This window comes from Trichoderma camerunense, assembly GCF_050948025.1.
Source record: "Trichoderma camerunense strain CBS 138272 chromosome Unknown V8C40scaffold_6, whole genome shotgun sequence".
Classification (NCBI taxonomy): Eukaryota; Fungi; Ascomycota; class Sordariomycetes; order Hypocreales; family Hypocreaceae; genus Trichoderma; species Trichoderma camerunense.
The window spans coordinates 1626952-1650191 of record NW_028145364.1 but is presented as its reverse complement, the minus strand read 5'-3'; the positions used below and the strand labels follow the sequence as shown (position 1 = coordinate 1650191).

The 23240-nt window shown below is 52.2% G+C and overlaps 7 protein-coding genes across 7 annotated transcripts; 4 read left to right on the top strand and 3 right to left on the bottom strand.

Moving 5' to 3' along the window:
• Positions 1-1523: 1523 nt before the first annotated feature.
• Positions 1524-3639, bottom strand: V8C40DRAFT_241714 (Phox homologous domain-containing protein). The gene has a single exon (XM_083215075.1). It carries the CDS (start codon positions 3095-3097, stop codon positions 2006-2008), a length of 1092 nt encoding a protein of 363 aa, XP_083075128.1. The 5' UTR covers positions 3098-3639; the 3' UTR covers positions 1524-2005.
• A 471-nt stretch (positions 3640-4110) lies between these two features.
• Positions 4111-5850, bottom strand: V8C40DRAFT_241711 (microtubule-binding protein BIM1). Its single transcript, XM_083215074.1, has 4 exons — positions 5319-5850; positions 5172-5243; positions 4979-5091; positions 4111-4901 (listed from the first exon to the last, which is right to left on the bottom strand). Exons 1-4 carry the CDS (start codon positions 5330-5332, stop codon positions 4363-4365), a joined length of 738 nt encoding a protein of 245 aa, XP_083075127.1. The 5' UTR covers positions 5333-5850; the 3' UTR covers positions 4111-4362.
• Positions 5808-11519, top strand: V8C40DRAFT_274169 (protein DRS1; the record flags this gene model as incomplete). The annotated part of the gene is made up of 3 exons (XM_083220576.1): positions 5808-7382; positions 7438-8171; positions 8708-11519. 3 exons carry the CDS (start codon positions 5808-5810, stop codon positions 11517-11519), a joined length of 5121 nt encoding a protein of 1706 aa, XP_083075126.1.
• A 240-nt stretch (positions 11520-11759) lies between these two features.
• V8C40DRAFT_241705 (uncharacterized protein) lies at positions 11760-18241 on the bottom strand. The gene is made up of 4 exons (XM_083215073.1): positions 17868-18241; positions 17769-17791; positions 13086-17690; positions 11760-13014 (listed from the first exon to the last, which is right to left on the bottom strand). Exons 1-4 carry the CDS (start codon positions 17925-17927, stop codon positions 12078-12080), a joined length of 5625 nt encoding a protein of 1874 aa, XP_083075125.1. The 5' UTR covers positions 17928-18241; the 3' UTR covers positions 11760-12077.
• Positions 18242-18305: 64 nt separating this feature from the next.
• V8C40DRAFT_241704 (uncharacterized protein) lies at positions 18306-19282 on the top strand. The gene has a single exon (XM_083215072.1). The coding sequence runs from the start codon at positions 18868-18870 to the stop codon at positions 19129-19131; it is 264 nt and encodes an 87-aa protein (XP_083075124.1). The 5' UTR covers positions 18306-18867; the 3' UTR covers positions 19132-19282.
• A 298-nt stretch (positions 19283-19580) lies between these two features.
• V8C40DRAFT_286502 (uncharacterized protein) lies at positions 19581-22574 on the top strand (the record flags this gene model as incomplete). The annotated part of the gene is made up of 2 exons (XM_083222536.1): positions 19581-19846; positions 19905-22574. The coding sequence occupies 2 exons, from the start codon at positions 19581-19583 to the stop codon at positions 22207-22209; spliced, it is 2571 nt and encodes an 856-aa protein (XP_083075123.1). The 3' UTR covers positions 22210-22574.
• On the top strand, positions 22472-23239 carry V8C40DRAFT_241700 (uncharacterized protein). The gene has a single exon (XM_083215071.1). The coding sequence runs from the start codon at positions 22899-22901 to the stop codon at positions 23160-23162; it is 264 nt and encodes an 87-aa protein (XP_083075122.1). The 5' UTR covers positions 22472-22898; the 3' UTR covers positions 23163-23239.
• The last annotated feature ends 1 nt before the right edge of the window (position 23240 follows it).

The following is a 23240-nucleotide window of genomic DNA, read 5'->3' as shown; positions in this document are numbered from 1 at the left end:
AGGGGCGGAAAGAGAAAAGACAGCGGCTGGGAGAAAGCCTGATGCCTCGACGGTTGGTTGCGCCGCTGTTTTAGTGGCTGGACGGCCCGGGGAAAACGTCACAGAGGCGCGCTAGGGGCCTGTAGGAGCTGGGTGGCAGCTGGAGGGTGCTGCAGCCGTTAAACGAGGTGCGCTATCAATCCCAACCTTGAACCTTGAATCCATGCTGCACGGCTCTCGAGTCTCGTCATCATTCTTCATTTATGTTGTCAACAAATCCATGGATGTCTACAAGAGGCTTCCCCTGTCACTACACAATCGTTCGAAAAGAGGCCGAAAGAAGAACCGCCCACCGAGGGAAAGACAGCCCGGAACAGCTCTTTACTGTGTTCGTACGCGCCGTCTCTCTCCTCCTGCTCGCTGGGACGTTTCATGAGCATCTGCTGCCCATGAGCATCCACCAGCAGCCCCTCTTCCCAGCCATGGATTTCTGTCCCGCTTCAACCTGCATCTGCCTACATGTACTCCATATCTTCGCCTACAGAATCTCACGCGTCCGCGTAACGCTTCTGTCCATTCACGAAGCCCAATTGCCGTCGCGACGTCGTTTCGCGGGTGCCAAAGCCCCGGCTCGCAAGAGGCCTTATTCCAATCGTGGCTCCTCGCTACCGCCAGGGCCTGCTTCTCTGGCCGTTGCAGAGTCCCCCCCACGACACCTGGATCCACTGATAACCCGTTTGACCGGACGAATCGACGAGAACTTGGTCGAAGCACTTTTGTTGATGCTGTGACCCATAGACTCTGTATCGCCGCCGCTTTTCATGTGAAGTTGACGTGTCCAATGCGTGCTCGCAGCCAGCCGAAGTGCATGCAGAACCATGAATGCCAGGTCGGCATGTCACTGGCAGCGGCTGGTTCCTTGGAGATAGCGGCGGGCCAGGCTCAGAGTTGGAAAAACAAGTAGCGCTGTTGCCCAGCAACTACAGCTGATCCTGTCTTTGCCACTTCTAACAAGTGACGTATACTAGCAGACGCCGCAGCCGTTAGCGTGGCAATTGTAGGCTTCGAGTTTTTGACAGCGTTGTAGGTTGATTCCTTAGCCAACCTGACCAACTGACTCTTACAGCCTCCAACCTGCCCCCCGGGTTTCGAGGCCTCAGAATGGTGTCGTCAGGTGTTCTAGACCGTTGGCGACGGCTCCCTGATTGCCGCCCCGGTAGTTGGATGAATGATTGATTCGTGCAAGGACGCTCCCACGTCCCATCCATGGCTGGCTGGTTGGTATCACCGTGCCAAGCGCATGTAGGCACTCATCACAGAGCGAGAGCGAATGACAGACCAAGTCTTACGAGATGGAATCCTGGGTGGCGGTGTGATGGCATATTTTTGGTTCACGTGCTGGATTTAACCAGCCACGCCGTGACAGCGACAGCACGAGTCGACCTGTCTAAAAAGGACTGGCTGGACTAAGTCATTGTGCCAGACTCGGGGCTCAACAAAACGGCCGACTAGACGTGGCCGTATTCGTATTGGTGATATTGCTTCGAGATCCCATCAACACATGCGCACAACAACCGAATTAACTCAGCTTCGTGTTAGCATATCTACCTATTCAGCAACGCGCCTCATAATAGTAACGGTATTGCGTAAATTGGAATTTATCGTTACAGCTGATATCATAGCGATTGACCATGTTAACCCCAGTGCCAATGCCAAAAACAGGTTGCGCCCCCGAAGCCTCAAGCCCCCTCCCGAAAGATCAAACAAAAAAAAGTACATGATGCATGATGGTGAATGTTTTTCAACGTCTCGCTCGCTCGCTCCGTATGTCATGTCTTCCCGCATTAATAAAGCAATAATCAAGAAAGGAGGTTTATGCCGGCTTCCCACCCAAAGAAAGAATCACAATCACCAACTCCCATACCCAAGCCAAAATGTTAAACAACGTCTGGAAAACCCAGAGCCAATAAGCCAAAACCCTCATTGCCAGCATCAATGCTTCAAAGGGAGCCATTGTGGCAATGAGTCACATCTTCTTAATGCGCCTGTTAGCGACCCTGACTTTGCCATCGACCCGATCGACGTCCTCGTCGAGCGAGTCCAAAAGCTCCGTCTGTCGTTCTACTTCCTCATTGATTTGAATGCCCATCTCTTTCTGCCTCCGTATAATTGCGGCGAGCTGGTCGATTGCCTGGTCTTGGGATTGCATCTCCTGCTTCTGTAGCAGCAGCACGCCCTGGTTGTCAAGCTCCCTCGTTCGGTCTGTTTCAGGCAATGGGGCGCCCAGTACCCGACTCGATGTCGCAGGCTTGGCTGCCGCAAAGAGATTCGCTCTGTTGGAAGAGGACGCTTGCACTTGGCCCAGACTACCACCTCGACTGGGGGTCACCGACGAGCCAGGCATGGTGCTGGCAAGCTTATCCAGACCGTCTCGCTCCATCTTGGCGGCCGAGACGAGGTCGCGTCTTCGCCGTATCTCGCCTTCGCCCAGTCTCCCCGATTCCTGCATCTTGCGGAGGCCGTCCGAAAGGTTGTTAACCAGCCCGGAGGCCTTGACCAGCACTCTCTTGGCTGCCGCTGCCGCCTCTGCCGCCGCCGTGAAATCGCCGCTGTCGGCCGCCCCGTCTCGTTTCGAAAGGCATTGTCTCGCTTCATGCAAACACTGCTTCACTTCCCTGTGAACATCCAGCCAGGCTCCTGGGTCCGCCACTCCTGAAGCTGTGCCAACCATACCTGCCGCCGACACTGTAGAGTTGCTCGTGCTAGAACTCGGCAGATTCAAGAACGTTCTCCAGGCCGAGGTGTCTCGCCATCTTCGGTCCGGCGATTCCGCAATCACTCGCAGGTACTTTTCGAGGCCAAGCTGCCGCTCTCGCGTGAGCTCGGGCGAGTTGATGGTCGACCTGAGCCAATGCTTGCCGGGCAGGGGCAACGGCGGTGGAGCGCCAACTTGGCTGACCAAGGCGCTGTGGAGGGCGTCGAATTCGGAATATCGCTTCTGGACGATGAAGGAACGCAGCGGTAGGCGAAGACTGATGTTGTATAGCGTGTAGGGCTTCGATGAGCCTTCGTCAGAGACGCTCGTCGACGGTATCGCAATCTCGGGCGGTGGCGCCATGGCTTCTGTCGTTTCAAGGATCCGGCGACTTTTCCTGGTCTGCTTCGATGCTAGGCCGGGGTGGTTCAGGTGATGGTGCTTTCTTTAGAGAATGAAGAGACAGGTGGTTTTCTCTCTCCTTGTTATAGTCAGCGTGCCGAGAATCTCTGGGCTCCCGATGTCGTGGCAGCCTGTGATTAGAGTTTCGTGTACGGAGTAGGTAAGGTATGATGACGATGCAAGTGTCGGGACAAGGAGTGACGGCTCTGTGCTCGTACAAGTACTTCACTCATACGCGCACAAAGTGTGTGCTGACTGCACGGAACATGTATGGATCTTTGGGGGACTTTCAGTGGAACCGGCCCAGCTTTTAGTGCTTGCCAGCTGACGGCAGCCCCCGTAATACCGCTCAATCTGTCTTTGCTCAGGGCGAGCACTAACCGGTGGATACGCGACCCCTGCCTAGCAGCCGTGGGAAGTTTAATTGACGGCCTGCCTGGTGTCTCTCCTACGCTGTCCGAGTACGAGTGTTAGTTGGAGATGCAAACGAGTACGTCTGTGCAATATCGGACATCAGATGAGAGAGACAAAAAAGGCCCTGAATACGGCGCATCTCGAATTCAACAGATGCGTGAAATTCAATAGCCCTAGGGCTAGGGATCATTTGGGACAAGTGCCCCCCAGATGGCGATGGCAATGCTGGAATGCTACTGGATACCGGGTAAGGACCACGTGCAGCTTCATGGCCAGGCACAGAGTCGGCATGCCACGAATCTTGCTGTACCTTGCCGATGCAATGTGTCGCGTGCTTGTTGGCGGACCACATGCAATCCAAAAAGAGGCTGGAGTGCCGAACGTGAGCGAAAGGGGACGAGAATCCCTTTGCGAGTGCAACTGTGGATACGGCGTCGCATCTGGTGGCCGTGGTGCACTTGACCGCTTCTATAATTGGACATGCTCAGCGCTTCGTGGTTGAAGGATCCGAGGGATGTTCCTGGCTGACTGTGTCAGGTTTTGATCCGGGCAAATAAGAATAACACCAACCAACACAAAGGCGTATTAATAGTAGTATTGTCCAAACAGTTGTACTAGTTTGCTCTATAGGATTCACACCCTAAGTCCTCTAACAAAAAAAAAAAAAGAAAGGTGTAAATTGCGGCACCCATGAATGCTTCCATCACGCATGAAATGGCCATATGCTTTGAATCAACAACCCAAACCCTTCCAAATGCTCCCTCCCCATCCCCTTCTAAGCGATCAAATATCACGGTCCAATAGCTTCGTTTTTAAAAGGTCTCCTGGTCATCCAGACCCTCGGCCTCGGCTGGGATCTCGAAGCCCTCCTCCGTAGAGTACAGGATGTTCTGAATGTGCTTGACCAGGCCATCCTCTTGCTTCTCCAGTTCAGGGTCCTCCTCCACGGCTTGCTGGATCAGCAATTCAATATCACGAAGCTTGCTAAAGTAGAAGTCTCGTTCGCGCTCCAAGCCACCCACGCTCTCCTTCAAAGTCGCTATCTCCGCCTGCAGAGCTGCGGTGCCCGGGCCTGGTGCTGCCTTGGCGAGACGAGGGCCGGTGCTTGGGGTGGTACCGCCAACTCGTCGGGCAGCGGCGCTAGAGACAGCAGCCCTGGGCGCCGGTCCTGAACTGGCTGCGGGCGCACCGCCAGCCTTTCTTCGTGCAACAGCGTCGTAATCGTGGTCGGGGAAGTTGAGGTCCCAGAACTTCTTCGTCCATTGCAAGAACTCTAGGTTGTCCTGCATCTTACATTTCACCAACGATTCGACGGGGATGGGCTTATCGACCTGGTGCTTGAGGAACGTGTCTATGTGGGCCGTTAGGACCTGGTCTGCGCGAAAAGGGGGCAACCAATCCAGGGGGGAGTTGGGCAAAGGCACATACTCTGCAAAACTTTGAAGTTTTGGATGTAGGCGTAATCGCCGCTGACGTTGAACTTGACCTTGGACATAGGCACGTCCATGTATATGCTGTCAAAGACCTGGCAGAGCGCGGCGCTGGAGAAGCTCGTGTCAGCTGTTTGTTTATATCGTAGCGGGGTTGTTCATCAGGCGGGGTGCCAAAAGAATACACTCACCCAGTTCCGCACTGCTCGACCTTGGTCATGTTAAGCTGAAGGAGGCTGTTCAGCCAATTGAGGAGCTCTTGTCTGTTGTCTGCGGTTAGCCAATAGCCCCCCTCTTGGCTCCTGAGAGCCTCGGCGCGCGGAGAGAGGGCGACATACCTGGATTCACCCATTTTGTCAGGTTATGTGATGCAAATAGAAAGTTAGGGCAACCGCTGGAATAGCTATCGCGATGAGAATGCGAGTTTCAAAGGAGAGAATATAAAAAGGGCAGAGTGCAGATGCTGGGTATCGCCTAGAAAAGGGACTGCAGCAGCCGGTGTCGTGGCGCAGGGCAGCGAAATGAGGATGACAGGAGAAATTTATCCAGCTATTCGTTCGCGTGTTTGGATTGTCAAGGTCGTCCAGAGGCCTGTATTTTGACAGGGTCGTCCAATCAACGGTGGCGGGGTCGCTCGGAGAAACAGCTAGGGAGATAGCCGCTAATCTACCGCCTTTAATAAGTGAGAGCTGCTTCACCGCCAAAATTTTCAAAAAACGGCAGAAAAAACGGCTTGGCGCAGAAAAGTCGCTGCTTTGAATTTTTGCTTGAGGCCCCGCCAGCATCGACAAGCTTCTGTAGCAATTGTGTTGCGAGAAATCCTCAAGATGGCGCCGTCACAGAAGAGATCAATTGAGGACGATTTTATCCATACCCTCTCGGATAACGACGACCAAATTGCCGAGGAAGAGGAGGTCGCCGTTCAGCCTCCCAAGAAGAAAGCAAAGACGAACAAGAAGTCGGCCAAGAAGAGCAAGGATGAGGAGCCTCAACCGGAAGAGACCGAAGGAGTCTGGGGACAGAAGGACGAGAACGATGGCGCTATGGATTCTGATTTCGAATTCATGGTGGACGACGCTGGCGACCTCGGCGAGGATGAGTTTGAAGGATGGGGATTCGAAGGCGCAAAGAAGGGCATGGCCGTCGAGAAGGCCGGCGTCGACCTGGACGAGATTATCCGAAGACGAAGAGAAAAGAAGAACCAGAAAGCTGGCAAGGAAGAGGATACTTCCCCCGATGATGCAGCGGACATTGGCATGGACGACGACGAGGACGGAGTGCTCGCAGATGATGCATTCGGCATGAATGTCGACTCAGACGCCGAGGAGTCGGGAGAAGATGCCGACGCTAATGGAGACAAAGAAGATGATGGCGATGAAGACGAGGACGAAGACGACGAGGCGGCTTCCGACAATGACTCGGTAGCCACACCCGTCAATCACCCTGACGACATGTCCGACGACGATGAAGAAGATGCCGAAGAAAAAGCTAAACGAGATGCCTTCTTCGCTCCTGAAGAAAAGCCAAAGCCCGGACAAAAGGTGGATGTTTCATCGTTCCAGGCCATGTCTCTGTCCAGACCGATTCTGCGCGGTATTACCACTGTTGGCTTCTCAAAGCCAACTCCCATTCAGGCCAAGACCATCCCCATCGCTCTCATGGGCAAAGATCTTGTCGGTGGTGCAGTTACAGGTTCCGGTAAAACAGCAGCATTCGTGCTCCCCATCTTGGAGCGACTCCTTTATCGACCCAAGAAGATACCTACCACACGTGTTGTGATCCTTACTCCAACCCGTGAGTTGGCAATCCAGTGTCATGCCGTAGCTACAAAGCTGGCAGCGCACACCGACATCAAGTTTACTCTGGCTGTTGGAGGTCTCAGCCTCAAGGCCCAAGAGGTGGAGCTTCGATTGAGGCCGGACGTGATTATCGCCACACCTGGTCGATTCATTGACCACATGAGGAACTCGGCTAGTTTTTCTGTCGATACCGTTGAGATCCTGGTTCTTGATGAAGCCGACCGAATGCTCGAGGATGGATTTGCCGACGAACTCAACGAGATTCTCACTACGCTGCCCAAGTCACGTCAAACGATGCTCTTCTCCGCTACCATGACTTCCACTGTCGACCGTCTCATCAAGGTCGGACTGAACAAGCCCGTGAGGGTCATGGTGGATTCTCAAAAGAAAACTGCAGGCACTCTGATCCAAGAGTTTGTGAGACTTCGTCCAGGACGTGAAGAAAAGCGGATGGGCTATCTGGTACACATCTGCAAGAACATATACACGGAAAGGGTCATCATCTTCTTCCGCCAAAAGAAAGATGCCCACAGAGCTCGAATCATCTTCGGCCTCCTGGGCTTTTCTTGCGCGGAGCTACACGGTAGCATGAACCAGACACAAGTAAGTAGTGCCATCTAATCTAATCCAGTGACTAGCTAACATCTATCTCCAATAGCGTATTGCTAGTGTTGAGTCATTCCGAGATGGCAAGGTTTCTTATCTATTGGCAACAGATTTGGCTTCTCGTGGTCTCGATATCAAGGGCGTTGACACAGTCATCAATTACGAGGCTCCCCAGTCGGTAGAGATTTACGTGCACAGAGTTGGTCGAACGGCCCGTGCTGGACGCCATGGTACATCAGTGACTCTTGCTGCCGAACCCGACCGCAAAGTCGTCAAGGCTGCCGTCAAGGCTGGCAAATCTCAGGGATCCAAGATTATAAGCCGCGTCATCGAAGCCAAGGATGCCGACAAATGGCAGGCCGAGATTGATGAGATGGATGATGAGATTGCCGAGATCGAGAAGGAGGAGAAGGAAGAGAGGCAGCTGGCTCAAGTTGAGATGCAGATTAAGAAGGGCGAGAACATTATCGAACATGAAGCCGAGATCAAGTCCAGGCCGAAGCGAACATGGTTCGAGACACAGCACGACAAGAATAACGCCAAGCAGGCCGGAAGGGATGAGCTGAACGGACCACGAGCCGCAAAGAAGAAGGGCGGCAACGTCAAGCTGAGCAATAAGGACAAGAAGCGCCTGGATGCGAAGGCAGACCGAACGGATAGCATGGGCTGGAAGAAGGGCAAAGGGGACGCCGCAAAAGCTGCCCAAGCGGCCAAGGCGAAGGGGGGCAAGAAGGCTCCTGTCAAGGGCAAGGCAAAGGTACAGGTGAAGAAACCTCGGGGGAAGAGGTGAGCAGGTGGTTGGAGCCAGTTGATCTCAAATGCTGTAAATAATCTCGTCGCTTTGCAAGTCTTGTTCAATAGAAATCGTTACTTTATGCACGTTGATTGTACTCGGTACTTATACTCTGCATATGCACCCCGGAATTCTGCCTTTGGCGCGTGCCGTGATGATGACATAATGCAACTAGCTCCATCATTTCTCGACCGCAGGCTTGACGCTGTCATGAACCAAAGCATGATCACGAGGCCAGCACGAAACTCATTGGCAATTTGCAGCAAATGGCGTGAACCGCTAACTGAAGCTTTGCGCATGTCAGGCGCCCGCCGCATGTGGTGAATACAGGTAGCGACGGACAGCTGTCAGAAGACTGGCTCGCCTGAGAGGCCCGACGACGCCTGGAGCTTCCTCCCTGCGCTTTACCGGCAGCGCATTGATTTTGCTGGTTTTTGGCTCTGCCGTGCAGAATATTTTATATATAAAAGGCGGCTCAGATTGGGGAGACCTTTCCCTGTCTGATTAGTCACTGCAAACCCCGGATCAGGCTGGCTCCTTTCAGGAAACTCTTCGGCCTTGTTCGACCTCGTACGCTGCATCGCCACAGCCAAAGCTTTATTCGATATCTACTACCACACGCTGTCCGAGATCGCTACCGAGAGCGACTGTTCAATTTCCGCCTCAACACCCTTCCGAAGCTCAAGCATCGTATACAGAGCCGTATATACCGGTACATACTTGGTCGACAGAGCAAACGACGAGCCGTTAATCAATTCGTTCGGCACAGCCAACGGCTGCTGCAGGGGCATTCGGGACGGCGGCCGATCAAACATGTGACAGGGCGACCGAATACATCACCGCTTAGACAACTCAAGATGCCACCGCCGGGGGAGATGGGCTATGGCCCTCGGATCAATGACACGCAAACAGGAGATGGTGCCGAGAGGGGAGAGAGGGGATATCGACGGAAAAGATTCGCTGCTCTAGCTGGAGCTGTGGCTGGTAATATATATCGTACCGGTCAGATCGCCGTCACCGAGATCAGGGAGACTTATGCGCAATCTAAGGCTCGGGGCCTGGATGGCGAGTTTGACTCACCCGGCAGCATGCATATTCCGGGTGCGTTCCCAGATGTGGCCGTGACAGCACAAGGGAGCGGCGAGCAATTGATCATGTTCCCAAGCTATGCGAAACAACATACCAAGAAGGAATGGGCCCGACCCTCGGCGTACGAATCGGAGGCTGGCAACCTGGAGGACGAGGACTATTGGCGATCAGAATGGGAGAGGCATCAGGACGAGAGAGCAATTGTAGATGTCGATGTTCGTGGCTGGATATACGCGCCCCATACCGGCCCAATCACGCGGCGAAATCGCATCTTGATCGGACTTGCGCGCCAACTTAGTGGCATACCCGTCCCAAGAGCAGATCCGGTCCAAGCTGCTGCGCCTCTTAACCCGAACGATGAACTAAGAGAGCAGGAGAAGATTGCGCAAGAGGCTGCCATGATCGAGCGCAGGGGGCGGGAAGAGAAGCGCATAGCAAACGCTGGCGCCTACAGCGAGCAGCCCCGTGAAGATACCAGTTTTGGAGGGCCTGCATACCCTTTGCCTAAGCCGTTGCCAACTCGAGCAGATAGCCGAACGCCCAACTCGCTCTCAGGGAGTCCCAAACTTCCTCCGACTAGACAGAATTCGGCGTTGGCCAACGAGCTCACAGAGGCTGAGCTGACCACTGCAAACGACAATTTGATGGCCAGGATAGCACCTTTCATGACGAATCCTTTGGTTGCCCTTCCCATCACAATATTCTTTTATAATGAATCGAAATCCCAATCACGAAACGTCCTCACAGATGACGCCGGTCATTTTGCTGTTCGAGCACCTCTGGATTTTGTTCCTACACATGTTAGGGTGCTAGTAAAGGAAGGCCTCTCGACCACGCAAGAGGTTAATTACATTGAACCATACGGTGTCAGCCTCATCAGTGACATCGACGACACCGTTAAAATGTCGAATATCTCGGCAGGGGCCAGGGAAATTTTCAGAAACACTTTTGTGCGTGAGTTGGCTGACCTCTCGATTGAAGGAGTCAAAGAATGGTACGGCCAGATGCAGGGACTGGGTGTGAGCGTGCATTACTGCTCCAACAGCCCGTGGCAGCTGTTCCCTATGCTGGCCACCTTCTTCAAAGTATCTGGGCTCCCAATTGGGTCTCTACACCTAAAGCAGTATTCTGGCATGTTGCAGGGCATCTTTGAGCCTGTGGCAGAGCGAAAGAAGAATACCCTTGTGCGCCTCCTGCGAGACTTTCCGCAGCGCAAGTTCCTCTTGGTTGGCGACAGTGGAGAGGCCGATCTGGAAGTATACACAGAGCTGGCACTGGCGTATCCTGAGCGAATCCTCGCAGTCTTTATTCGAGACGTGACAACTCCGGAAACCGCGGGATACTTTGAGCCGTCTTTCGAAATGACTCGACGCACAATGTCTGGCTTGACGTTGAACAACAGCGGGCCTGCAAACAATCGGCCAGCAACACGGCAAAGCTCAGCTGCGGGCTCACTTAGTGATTCAAAGCCTCCCCCCGGACCAGTAATGGGTACCCTGATAGACTTTTCCGATGAGCCTGAAGAAGCAAAACTAGATGAAGCCGCAGCCTTGGAGCAGGTCAGAAAATCAAGGCCGGGTCCGTCAGCCAGCGCAACCGATTTGCTTGCTCGAAAACCGCCGCCACCGCCTCGCCCAGCCAAGCCTGCGGCTCTAGCCAGCGCTCCCGCCATACCAACCGCCAGGAAACCGTCAGTAGGCCTTGGAATATCGGGAGTCGGTACAAGTAATAGCCCTGAACCACCGCCGCCGCCCCCAAGGAAGCCCGTCGGCCAAGGCGGCAGCAACCAACCGGTCCACCCGCTGGCACAGATACAGAATTCGTCCCAGCAGACAATAGAGTCTACCAAGACGGCCGACAAACCGCCTCCCCCTCCGCCGCGCCGGAGCACCAAGAACCTCAGCCCACGAATGGTCTCGTACCTTCGTGGCCCGTCATCCAACGCAGATGTCGACTTTGATCCGCTCCCGCCGTCGCTAGCACCTGTGCCCGCGGCCACTGGCTTATCATTTTACCGCCCCAGCAGCCGATCGGGAAACACTTCGCCTTCGGGATCGCCTACTATGGGCGCGGTGAACAAGAAACTCGAGCTTTGGAGACGGCGTTTGGTGAGGGCGCATGACCAGCTTGATCATTTGGGCGTGGCGCTGTATACATGGCGGAGGGGACAGGATGTCGAAGCTGAGGCTATAGGGATTATAAAGCGGTATTTGTCCGAGTTGGACAAGGAGAAGAGGATGAGGAGGACATAGACTAATAGAAATTGGGGCGGGTTGGAGGTTGGTTCTCTGTTTCCTTTTTTTAACCCTTTGTGTGTGCTCTGGATACGCATGGGTTCTGAGACGATAGACTCTTTGTACTACATGTTCCTTTAATTTCCTTTGTGCGGCACTATAACTGTTCGGAATAGAACTTGAATGTCGAGAGATTAGGGGAAGGGTTTGTATATACCAAACAGACAGATAATATAACAACCAGTACTCTACTAGCCACAAATCACATCTCACAAACAGGGCCAAATAATGTAATAAATGTGCAGTGCAACCTCCATTTCAGACACTATCACCTCCTAAGACTAGTTTTATACGAGAAATCCTACATCCAAGCTCAAATACAGGACAGGACGGGACGGGAATGAATACCACAATAATAAAAAATGCACCAATTGAAAATTCCCAAACAACTCCTCCAAGTGTATCCTCTTTCCCAAATGCTCTTGACGCTCTTTGAGTTCTAAGAAACCAACCTTCTTCTTCAAAGAAAAAAAGGCTTGTTCCATCTATAACCCCGACGAAAAGCTATACATTCGACTACCGCGGATTATTATTGTTAAATGCCCCTGTGAGGTTCATGTGCATCATGGTCCCAGTCGTCCAATCCGTTTCATCATTGTCGTCTCCCCAAAAATCGAGACCTTCGCGTCCATCGACACCCGGCAGCCGGATCTGAGGAGGCCCTTGACTAAACCTGTTTCTCCTGGGTGGCGGTGTGTCTGGCACAGGGGAGGATGACGCTGGCTCGGCAACAGATGGAGCATCAGTTCCTCTGGAATCCAATGGCCTTCTCTCCTGCTGTTCATAGTGTTGTGCCGGCTCAAAGTGTTGCTGCCGTGGCTGCGGTGGTGGCGGAGGCGGAGGCTGCGACGGCTGTGCTGGATGTCCTTGTTCAAAGTGATCATAGCCATATCCTTGGTTGTTTGACGCCGGCGGATTCTGGTTGTAGTTGTGCATTGGTGTACTTTCTTGGCTACGTTCCATGCCAGGGTAATAGGCTGTCGGCGTTTGCGGCTCCTCCTGTGCGGAAGTGGCGTACCCAACAGGTTCCGCATGCGCCATATGATCCATCTGCTGTGTAAACTCCTCCTGTTCCAGAATCTGTGGTGCCTGTCCGACATTTCTCATGTTGGGCGGGACGGCAGCGCCCAAACTACGAAGACTACCCGTAGATGTTCTGTTGCCTTCTGGCCCTTCACCTGGCTCGAGCACGCTGGCATCGAGATCTCGGATGGCAAACTGAGCCACGGTGCGCATCTTTCGCGTAACCCAGCCGGCAAGGATCTTTCCGCGTTGTTTCTCTCCCAGACGAGATCTTGGGAAGTCGCCCTTGTTTACAAAGGCCACAATATCGGCAACGATTTGATGTTCGCTCAAGATGGCGTTGACAATGACAGGCACCATGGAGGCAAGATAGGACTTGCGGTTCACCTCGACCAAGACTACAACCAACCCACCGGCTTGGAACACCGCACTGTACATCAATTCATTAGCGTTGATTGTCTTCACATTAGATTTTGAAGAAAGTTAGATGAGACAACTTACCAGCCGTTTGATACAATGTTGCGATGGCAGCGCTCTACCGAGAGCTCAATGTCCATGGGGAAATGGCTGAGACCGTTGATCTCAAAAGTCTCACCGATGCTGCCGAGCACAAACAAGACTTGCATTTCCACCAGAGCGCCATTGGGTCCAATGGGCCGGTTGACGTTGTACAAGAAGCCCAAATCACCAGTTCGCACATATCGCACATTGGGATCGCCGTCTACTGTCCGGCCGTCAAAGCGCTCTACGTCAAATGCATCTTTCGAACCGTAGAACGCCTTTACACATGCCTCTGAGTCAACCCAGATCTCTCCATACTCTCCATCATAGCAATGCGCGCGGCTCTCGGGATTGACAATGGCAATCTGGGTGGACACTGGCACCATGCCGGAATCTTGCAGCAGGAGAGCTTGGGGGTCTGTGTCGTGGTCAACCGGAACGATTAGACCGCGTCGAAGAGCCTTGGTGTCAAGCCAGAGTTCAATGGGCTCGATGCACATGTACGACCTTGAGGCAATCATCGGGTTGAGAACATGAGAATAGACGGTGTTGATGGCCGTTCGATCCAACCCGGCTCCCGCGAAATGCATCCGAACCTTCTGGAATACATCTACTCGCGGCCGGCCTTCCGCGGAAATCATCATGTTCTTGAGCTCGTGCATTGTAAAGCCCTTGGCTTGCATCGACGACATGGCATGATCAAGCATCTGTGGCGTTGCGTACGTGTCTTTAATCTTATATCTTGACAGCGTAACAAACAAGGATATGGGACTTTGAGCGAATTCAACAGGAGATAGCAAGTACGTAGGAGTGCCGACGTATATGCCCATCAAGCAAGTATGGACGAAACCAAGTCCCGTGGTGCTTCGCACGCACCCAAGAACGGGCCTCGAGCTCGTCATCTGGCAAGTCTCCTTCTGCACTTTGCACATGCCCAAGATTGTGTCGTGTCCAAGCTGGACGGCAATTCTGCGTTGATCCGGTGTCCAGTATGTCCAGATAAGAACGGGATAACCGGGTCGAATCCAAGCAGGATCTATTGTTAATCCAAGCTCTCGAAGACCATTGTTTTGTTTAGGAGGCTTCGAAGTGTTGTAGGTATTTGGCATGGATATTTTCAAGATTTGGGCCGACTGTTTGATGTGGCTCGAGACAACCTTGAGCTTGAGCAGATGGTCCACATCCACGTTGACCAGAACCGCCTTGACCTTGTAGTCGGCGATCAGGTGCAGGAAAGCAGGGACATCTTCATTCAGCCGGTTCTGGTCGAGCGGCGCCATTGGGATGATGACGGCGCCGAGGTTGATTCCTGCATGAACGGCATACACGAATTCCTCCGAGTGCGTATACATGAGGACCAGATGGTCGCCTGGCCGTACCTTGACTTTGTTCTTCAGATACATGGCCACAGCAGCTACCTTGGAGTCGAACTTCTTCCAGGTAATTCCCTTGCCCTCTCTGCCCCTGCCATCAATGGTGCAGTAAGAAAGCTCTTCTGGCTGGCGAGCGACTCGCCATTGGATGAGATCAGTGATGCACGAAAAGTTGTTAAGTGGTGTAGACGTTCTGTCGTCAATGACAACTTCCCTGCGATCAATTCCAGAGTACTGCTTATCAGCGGGAGCCAGGATATTGGTCCTCGACTCGGAGGCGATCGGAGACCAGATACCACCAATGGGATCAACACCAATAGGAAGGTTGAGAACTGCATGCTCAACACCAAATTTGACATGCACACAGGGAAGGTTTCCTAGATCAAACTCGCGCCGACACAGCATGTTACCAATTTCTCGTCTCCCGTTCTTAATGACTCGCGGAAGCGCGTTCGGGGCTGTGATCATAACGCAATAAACCCGAAGGTGATGTTCCTGCATAAGAATCTCCATGCATTTTTCTGCCAATGAATCTAACAAGACAGTATCAGGCTGCACAGGTGGGCCACCTGAAGTGAGAGGTGCTGTTGACGCTGCTTCTGACTCGAGAACCACGACAGGTAAGTGCTCGTCATTGACAAACACATCAAATGCAGAGCAGTCATGAATCTTGGGGACATTCTTGACGATGCTCACCACAATGTGCTGAACAAAGTAATACCTATATTCAGCAATACCCGCGTGGCCGTGCTCGACCCATTCAACCTTTTGCCGGATTCGGTCCTCGTACAGACCCAGAACATAGATCTTGCCTTCGATCACTGTACCAAGAAGGCCAGTCCGCAGGAACTCTGGCTCTACGGCAGTTGGTGTTGGCTCTCCAGGCTCAAACTTGTAAGGGCGTGCGTGGAAAATAAGCTCCGTGTTCTTGGGTTGCGCCCAAAAGCCCCCAGAGAGAGATGGCGAATCAACCCATATCTCACCAACCGATCGCGGAATTGCCAAAAGGCCAGTCTCGGGGTCCACGACGGCAAGCGTAGCATCTGGAATAGGGTATCCAAAGGCGCCAACTCGGACCATGGTGGATTCCAATGATGTCTTCTTTCGAGCTTCGTTGCCGTGAGCGAGGACAACAACTTCATTGGTCTTTAAAGCCTCCCGATCCAGGATGACCTCTCCTAACTCGATCTTTTCATCCAGTTCCTTGGTGGTTGTTCCTCCACCGCCTAATAGACTGCCGAATCCGTTTGATGGGGCTGGCTTCTCTTCCTCTTCTTTTTCACCATCAGATTCCTTGCCAGAGTCGTCTAGCTTTAGTTGAACTCCCAACCGCTCTTCGCCGCCGAGCCAATCTCGAACGCTGATAATCATTCCACCATGTTCCGGAAGACAAAGCATTGGGGCCACAACTTCACGCGCTCGCGGATTTCTTAGGGGTCGCAGCCATCTATCTGCCAAGACTTCGTGAAACTCGCTATCAATAGTAAGAGTGTCAATCAAGCACAGCTTCACTGCCTGGAAATTCGGCTCCATCCCCTTTTTGAAGTTTCGTGTCGTCATGGGATCTTGCTGGTAATTGTATGCCGCCCGTTTGAGCCCTGGGTAGTCTGCAATCATGACGGTTGCCCTGTACTTGGTAATCAGATGCGCATATAGGCCAGGAGACTCAACGGCTTTGTTGTCAAACCAAACGGTTGTGTGGCCGCCGTAAACAGTCAGCAAAATACTAAGTATCATACCAACCCCCTGTCGAGGATCAAGATAAGAGAGCAATATCTCGCTACTTGCTCCACCACCGATGAGCTTTCCGTTTTTGTCTCGTAGGGAAGAGTTGAAAGTATCGCCGGGGCCATTGCCAGGAACAGTAGAGATAATAGCGCTTAGACAGGCCATCTGGTGCATAATTGTTCGGTGGCTAAGAACGACTCCCCTCAAGTCACCGGTTGGAGCACGAGAGAACTCAATGTAGGCCAAGTCCGGAACGGTTAACGGAGGCACATCCTCCTTTTTCTTTGGATGGTAACTGCCAAACTCGTTAGTTTTCCACCACTCGACTCCTTTAGGCCACGTGAGTTTCTGCGTAGTAATGTCTCTCTGGAAAGTCTTGAGGTTGTTTTCCGTCGTGAGGGCCAGATGGGCTTGCGTAGAGGTGAGGATATAGTTTAACCGCTGGTAGTCCTGCAAGTCATTGATTGGAACTGCCACCACTCCAGCAATGAAACAGCCCAACAAGGCGATGGCGAAGTCGATGATTTCAGTGTCACGATATATGAGAGCTACTCGGTCGCCACGGTACAAAGGACTCTTATCTCGGATGACCTGTGCCACCTTTTCGGCTCTTGATGCAAGCTTATCCCAGGTGATGGATGCCATCTCCTTGCCCTTACTATCAAGGACCCAAAATGCCGGTCTTTTAGCAGTAGTGCGGGCACGATGACGGAGCACTGCAGCCATGTTGTCGAATGACGACATGGGCGTATTGTTATCGTGAGGGTCCTGAATGGCAAATGGGACTTCTCGTGGCTCAAGCGGAGCCTGGTATTCCAGTATTTCGGGTGGAGGCATATCGTTGGCAGTGAGCATCGGAGGCGCCATGGCGGCCGTTGGAGAGAAAGCATCACCAGAGTATCTCGGACCTCCTCCATAGTCACCCATCTGATTCTGTTCATAGTGCTGCTGCCCTGCGAAATCTGAAAAGTATGCCTGGTTATCAAGCAGCGTTCTGGTTCTGCCGTCGTCCGGCTGGTGGTATGATTCGGCGTATGCACCGTGTTGGTCGGGGTTAAAGGCATAGTCTCCAGAAACCATAGTTCCACTCCGCGTGGGAGGATCATTGCCGCCCCCTGGCAAGAAAAGCGAGTCCCGCTGTGGTATAACGGCATTATCGGTCATCGGTCTTCCTGGGCGTAAGAGTTCGGCTGGCGAGGGATTTGAAGGCCCATACGAAGAGCCTGGTGGCGGAGCGGCATAGCTGGAATCGGGGCGCTGCGTATAATCGCCATAGTTGCTATTCTGGTCGTGATAGCCGCCTCCAGCGCCGTATCCACCTCCATAGCCACCGCTCACAGACGTCGAGGTCATGACAGAGGCTCGTCGGCCATCGCTCGAGGGATGCGTCGAGGTCTCGGGAGAGTGTATGCTCAAGCCGGAGCGAGACTGCGGAGGCACCGGGGCCGGGGCTGCTTGATGGTGAGCAAACTGCGAAAGCAGCATTGTCCGCCGCTTCTGATATCTACAACGTTCTTTGTCAGTTCACGATCCGCCGCCTCCGCTGGTGTCGTCGCCAGCATCTCTGAAGCCTGTTGCTCACCCCTTCTCAGTAATATCGCCCTCCTGCGCATCATATCGTCAGCCCAAAGTTTGGAATTGATGGTGGGAGGGCTGTAGAGGCTTCTGGCGGACAACCTACCTCCAACTCGCGGTCCAGCTCCTCGAGCCTCGCCCGCAGCTCAGGATTGTATTCCGCCATGATGCAAAACAGCGCGCTGCTGGTCAGACACTTGCGCAGCACTTATGCTTGACTGAAGGCGAGGGACTGGCGCTTCGCCATGCCCAGACTCACCAATAGCGCGAGTCTCGTGATGTTGAGGTTTCTAGTTTGGCGGCTTGCTGCTAACGGCGAGCTTGTGCAGCCATGGTTCAGGAAAACGAGGGGCTGCTCCAGGTCTTTTAGCGGTTAACTAACCACTATGGAGTAGCGGTCTTTAGCACAGAATTGCCAGGGCAGAGGCTTTGCTAGGCCGAGCTAGGCAAATGTCGAACGCGCGAACACGAGGTCTTATGTAATGCCGGATGAAGATCAAAAATACGAAAGAGATACCGGCTGTTTTGCGCCGTTTGCGGTGGCCCTACAAATAGATGTTCTCTTTGCGGAGAAATACTCTTTCCCGGTAACCCCGAGATCTCCCTATATACCCTATCTGTCTATCTCTGCATTTGGCTCCCTGTAAATGCCCAAACTGTCAATGACATTCCGTGCTCGGAAGAGAGCGCTGTAATGCGGTGAATAACACCGACAACATGAGGTTATACGAGGGAAACGGCTGCAGAGGCTCACATGATGCCCTCGTATTAATGGACAGGGAATTAATCATAGCTGGTGCCATGGATTTGCCTCGTTGACGCCTATCTACCAACCCTGGCCGTGCGAATACCGCATACAAAACCAGAATGGTGCAGACACGAGCTGCCGTCTTACTATCGCGATACTATCGTGCATGAGCGAAATATCACAATCAGAGTAAACGGAGATGCTGGATTCCAATTTTTGTTCATTTCCAGGAGGATAAGAATAGCACCACTTTCATTTTTCATACTTGCACATCAACAGCACGCTGCCAGCATGGATCTCTGGGGAATTCAGTGAAGTCTAATACACAAAAATAACCACCAATATTAGATCAAAGAACATGCAAGTCAAAGGAACTGTCTTCATGATCCCTTTTGGTTTTTTTTCTCCGACAGGATCCGTCACAAAAATAGAACTCTCCCCCACTCTCTTTCTTCATCTCTTCTCTTCATTTCTTCTCTTTCCACTCAGTTGTGGGTTCTCATTCAACATGATAAGCGTTCACCATAGCTGCTGTTCAAGGCGCAAACGTAGAACAAAACTCTGGCATTGTAGTGGAAGCTTTCAGTCGATGTTTCATTACAATGAAGGCTTTCATGTCTAGTTTCAGGTCTTGAAACTGTTCGGTCATCCGGCTATTATTATCTCTTGTTCAGTGAATCCGGGGTAATGTCCTTTATATACCAATGTTTTCTTTAGCTCCTTGCTCTTTGTCCAGATTTCTTCAGCGGGACCCTTTCAACTTTTGTTCCATCTGCTCTGCTCTTCTAGAATAGTTCTATAACAAATAAATAAATCATTGAGAACAATGAATTGACTTGTTCACTCGTTCTCATGTTTCAAACCTTGATGATTCAAAACTCGATGATCATCTCGTGGCATGAGCTTAAATATGATCTACTTCTCCCCGTATAATATGCTTCAAACAACCCCATTCTACATTCAATCTCGACTAACACTAACATCTAACAATGTTCCCTCATCTGAACACAATCTTGAAACTCTTTACCATATCATTTCCTTCTACGTAACATCAGGGAAAGCATACCGAACATGCCCAACTCATACGGCTCTCAGCACGCCAAGGCTGAGTTCCTAGACACTTGGCACCCTAACATCACAGACACGGCCAACTTAGACAACCAAGATTCTACAGGTATACCCTTGCCAATCTCTTTCTCGGAGCAAGCATACGCCGAAGTACAAATGAGTCCAGAAACGTTGGATTTCTTGAATGCTACAGATCCTTTTAACCCCAATGAGCCAATGATCGAGGAACCCAGCCTCGATATTGATCTCACACTTGACTGGATGGCGCCGTAAGTGTAATACAGATATCTTATCGTTATTCATTCAATTGCTAACAATTTGTTGAAGGGACCCATTCTTAAATATCGGGATCCCAGAGAATAACGTCCCCCTCTCGCAGAATAGCAACCAGCAATTGGTACCATTCGGCCAGCAACCCCCAGTATACAATTTCTCAGAATCTCCCTTTGACCAGTACCCAGAACAAAACCTTCAAGACAACCAGTTGTCCTCCTATCCTTCACCCAACTTTGCCACTCGCACCATCTCTCCGCCATATGGCCGCCAAGTTCTTCAACAGTCTAGGCAACTTCTTCCTTCGGCCGCCGAAAGCCCTTACAGTAACAACACTTTTGGCATCCATCCAAGCCCGCAGGTTACCTCGAATTATAACACTCATGAAACCTCCGCCAGCGCAAAAGGAAAAAGTCCACCCTCCCTTTGTAGCCGAAAAATTAGCCTCAACAGAGCCGCAAAGAAAAGAGGTGACCCAAGTTGCGACCCATCTCTTTGTTATGCGTCAGAGTCCACCAAAATCGCCCCATGGGGCAGTTTGTCTTGGAACGGACAGCACTTGTTCAGCTACACCTCAAAGGGACAGTGGTTGCGCGACCGTTGCTTCACCAAACAGCAATTCCGAGAGTACGCCGACAACTGCGGGAAAGACACCGTCTTTTGGGTCCAGCAAGCCCCCACGCAGTGCAATCATCGACTGGAGCCCGAGGACAGGATCTGCCGCTGGGCGAATTGCCCCGTCGCCAATAGAACAATCACGGCGGGATGGCTTCGTGTCGCCTTTGACGAGTTCCCTCACCTGACTTCCAGTGGAGTCCGAGATCCGTTGAAGTGCGCTGGCTCGGTCCATCTATGGTGCTTTGAACAGATTTTCAACCCCTTGGAGTTTCATATGTCTGGTCGTCTGCGCCCCGAAGACAGACAGTTTCCTTTCGAGGATAAGAGCGTGGTGACGCTGGAAAAGCTGACCGATGCGGGCATCATAAGGGAGGCTTACCAGCCCTGGTTTGACCAGAGAATGTTCAGCCCCTATCAGCAGCCTCGAGAATATCGCGACACTCTGTCTTATCGACTGACCAAGTATCACATAGAGAATCAGACGGCAGCTCGGCAAAAGGCACGATCGAAACGAAACGTTACCAAGTCTGAGGGCGAGCGCAGGACTATTGATGTCCACATGGGCGATCTGAAAATGTTTGTTGAAGCCACAAATAGAGTCAGGAGGACGAAGAAGATCAAGAAGCTTGAAAGGGTCAAGACCGAAGACGCCGATGGCTTGATCAATTCTTCTTTACGACAATGGGCAGTTACCAGCACACGCCCAATGACGAACACCACACAAAGGGGCATTGTGGACTGGCGACTAGAGCCAAATCGAGGAGAGTCGCTCTCGCGCGAATCATATCAAGCAAGAGGGGGCACTTTAGCTGATAGAAATGTGCAAGCGGCTTCAGGTCACAGAATGGAACGAGTCTCATCACGGCAGACGCAGTCATACCTAGCAGGCTTTCCTTCCCCTGATAGCCAGAACCAGGATTCTAATGCATATCAGTTCAATCCACAACTCGACTCAAGCATGAATAGCAGGCAGCCGCCGAGCTATTTTGATCCCTTGAGCACAGCTCCTTATTCAAGGCAGTCAGCTATTCAACCCTCAATCACTCCGGCGGGCACATTCCCTGGCTACTCCCAGAATAGTCACATGGATGTTTCTAATCAAACCTACTCTCAGAATGCTCTGAGACAAAGGTTCAACAGGGCAACTCGCTCAGGCCTTAGGCCGATCATAACGCAGCCTCTACAACAACACGCATACTCTTTGAACCGCTCAATAAAGCATGAAGCCTTTACCCAGACAATGAGAGAGACGTTGCAGTTGCCTGGAGGCGGCAGCAGTACGGGCCTCTTTGATTCACACCAAGGGTTTATCCTGACTCGCGAGGAGCCGGATTTTGATCTTCTCATTGACCCTAGGATATCCGAGTATGAGCCAGCGATTGGCCAACACCAGAAAGAAGCTCGTAGCGAGGCTCACAAACCAATGGGTTCAGATGCATCTCAGCCTCCAGGCATCATGGACTGTCCCGTGAGCCCGCGGGCTACAGCTACATCACCACATTGGGATAGCCTCATAGATTTTGGCGGTGCTGATGGTGCTAGTCTTTCTCCTCTGTCCAAATACCTTACAACCACCAATGGGATTGATGGCGAGAGAGCCACAGCTCTTACTGGCGTCAGTGTACAACATGTAAGCAGTCCCGAAGTGGCCCGCTTTAAGCGGAAGCATCTCAGCCTCAGCGAGACCACGCAAAGCAGGCAAGGCGGCAAAAGACGGCGCACGGATACCTCATCATTGTAGAGGCACGCCTTTTTAGACCAATACTTGCAGTTCCCCGGGCGGTGTTGGCGAGGGGGCCCTTGCAGCCCCGATAAGGCCCATGAGAGAGAGCTGCATCGGCACTCCCGAGGTGGAGAGCACTTTGGGCTGGCGTTGACTTGCAGACGCGGGCCTAGCTTGTGGCCAGCTGGCAGACTAATGGGATGCTCTCTCGCCGAAAAGAGCATATGAGTGCTATTAGCTTCTCCGGGACAAAGAACGTGAGGCCATTAGCGGTTCTGAAGGTAGCCGGATAAGATGAGGCGAGTATCGATTTTGGCTTGGCGTGGGCCGCAAGAAACCCGGAGCATTCGCAAGTGTTACCGGCACAGTCTTGTGAGCTGACAAGAGAGTCTGCGGGACGACTGTTCCACACAATATTAGGCAGGCGGACGCAGTGTTGTACGTTGTTGTCTGCTCGCCTGACGCTGTAAACTGAGGGAGGGGAAGCAAAAGGCGTCTCCGATTCGTTCGTCACCCACACGTCTAGACAAGTTAGCAAAGATGTTCTCGTCACAATTTGAAACTTGATAGCCGTATATACTTATACGTAAAGCTCGCCCCGCCTTGCTTTCAAACTATTGGTATATGGGGAGATTATCGGATTGTCAAAGCCCGATTGGCTTGCCCTTCTCGATGGTGATTACAGCAGGACGAGAACTGAGGGCCTGATGTTGCTTACCATAGGAGCGAGACGCAGTAACGGCAGGGGCCCTTGTCGTCTTATTGCATTGCTTTCTGCCCGTTGCTTGTGTCTATTACTAGTAGCAGCAGAGATTGTCGGCACAGGCCTGTCAATTCACTGGGAAAGCCGCTTGACATTTCTGCTTTCTGGAGGAGGGGTTTGGAAATATACATGTACGTGCAATTGTACAGTAGGGCGCATGGGTGTTAAAGGTGGTGTGGGATCAGCACGTGTCTTGGTATGGAAATAAGCAGCGCTTGCGCTTGCAACTTGTTATGCATGGATTAGATGAGTGGTTAGATGGTTTTTCTTGTATGTAATCGATAGA

Excerpts from the sequence above, each read along its gene's own strand:
- V8C40DRAFT_241714 (XM_083215075.1), bottom strand. The coding sequence starts at position 3,097 with ATGGCGCCACCGCCCGAGATTGCGATACCGTCGACGAGCGTCTCTGAC.
- V8C40DRAFT_241711 (XM_083215074.1), bottom strand. Across the intron at positions 5,092-5,171 it reads GTCGAGCAGTGCGGAACTGG|CGCCGCGCTCTGCCAGGTCT; the intron begins GTGAGTGTATTC and ends GAGCTTCTCCAG. Across the intron at positions 4,902-4,978 it reads AAACTTCAAAGTTTTGCAGA|ACACGTTCCTCAAGCACCAG; the intron begins GTATGTGCCTTT and ends CGGCCCACATAG.
- V8C40DRAFT_241705 (XM_083215073.1), bottom strand. The coding sequence starts at position 17,927 with ATGGCGGAATACAATCCTGAGCTGCGGGCGAGGCTCGAGGAGCTGGAC. Across the intron at positions 17,792-17,867 it reads AGCTGGACCGCGAGTTGGAG|GAGGGCGATATTACTGAGAA; the intron begins GTAGGTTGTCCG and ends TATGATGCGCAG. Across the intron at positions 17,691-17,768 it reads GGCGATATTACTGAGAAGGG|ATATCAGAAGCGGCGGACAA; the intron begins GTGAGCAACAGG and ends AGAACGTTGTAG.
- V8C40DRAFT_241704 (XM_083215072.1), top strand. The coding sequence starts at position 18,868 with ATGCAAGTCAAAGGAACTGTCTTCATGATCCCTTTTGGTTTTTTTTCT.
- V8C40DRAFT_241700 (XM_083215071.1), top strand. The coding sequence starts at position 22,899 with ATGTTGCTTACCATAGGAGCGAGACGCAGTAACGGCAGGGGCCCTTGT.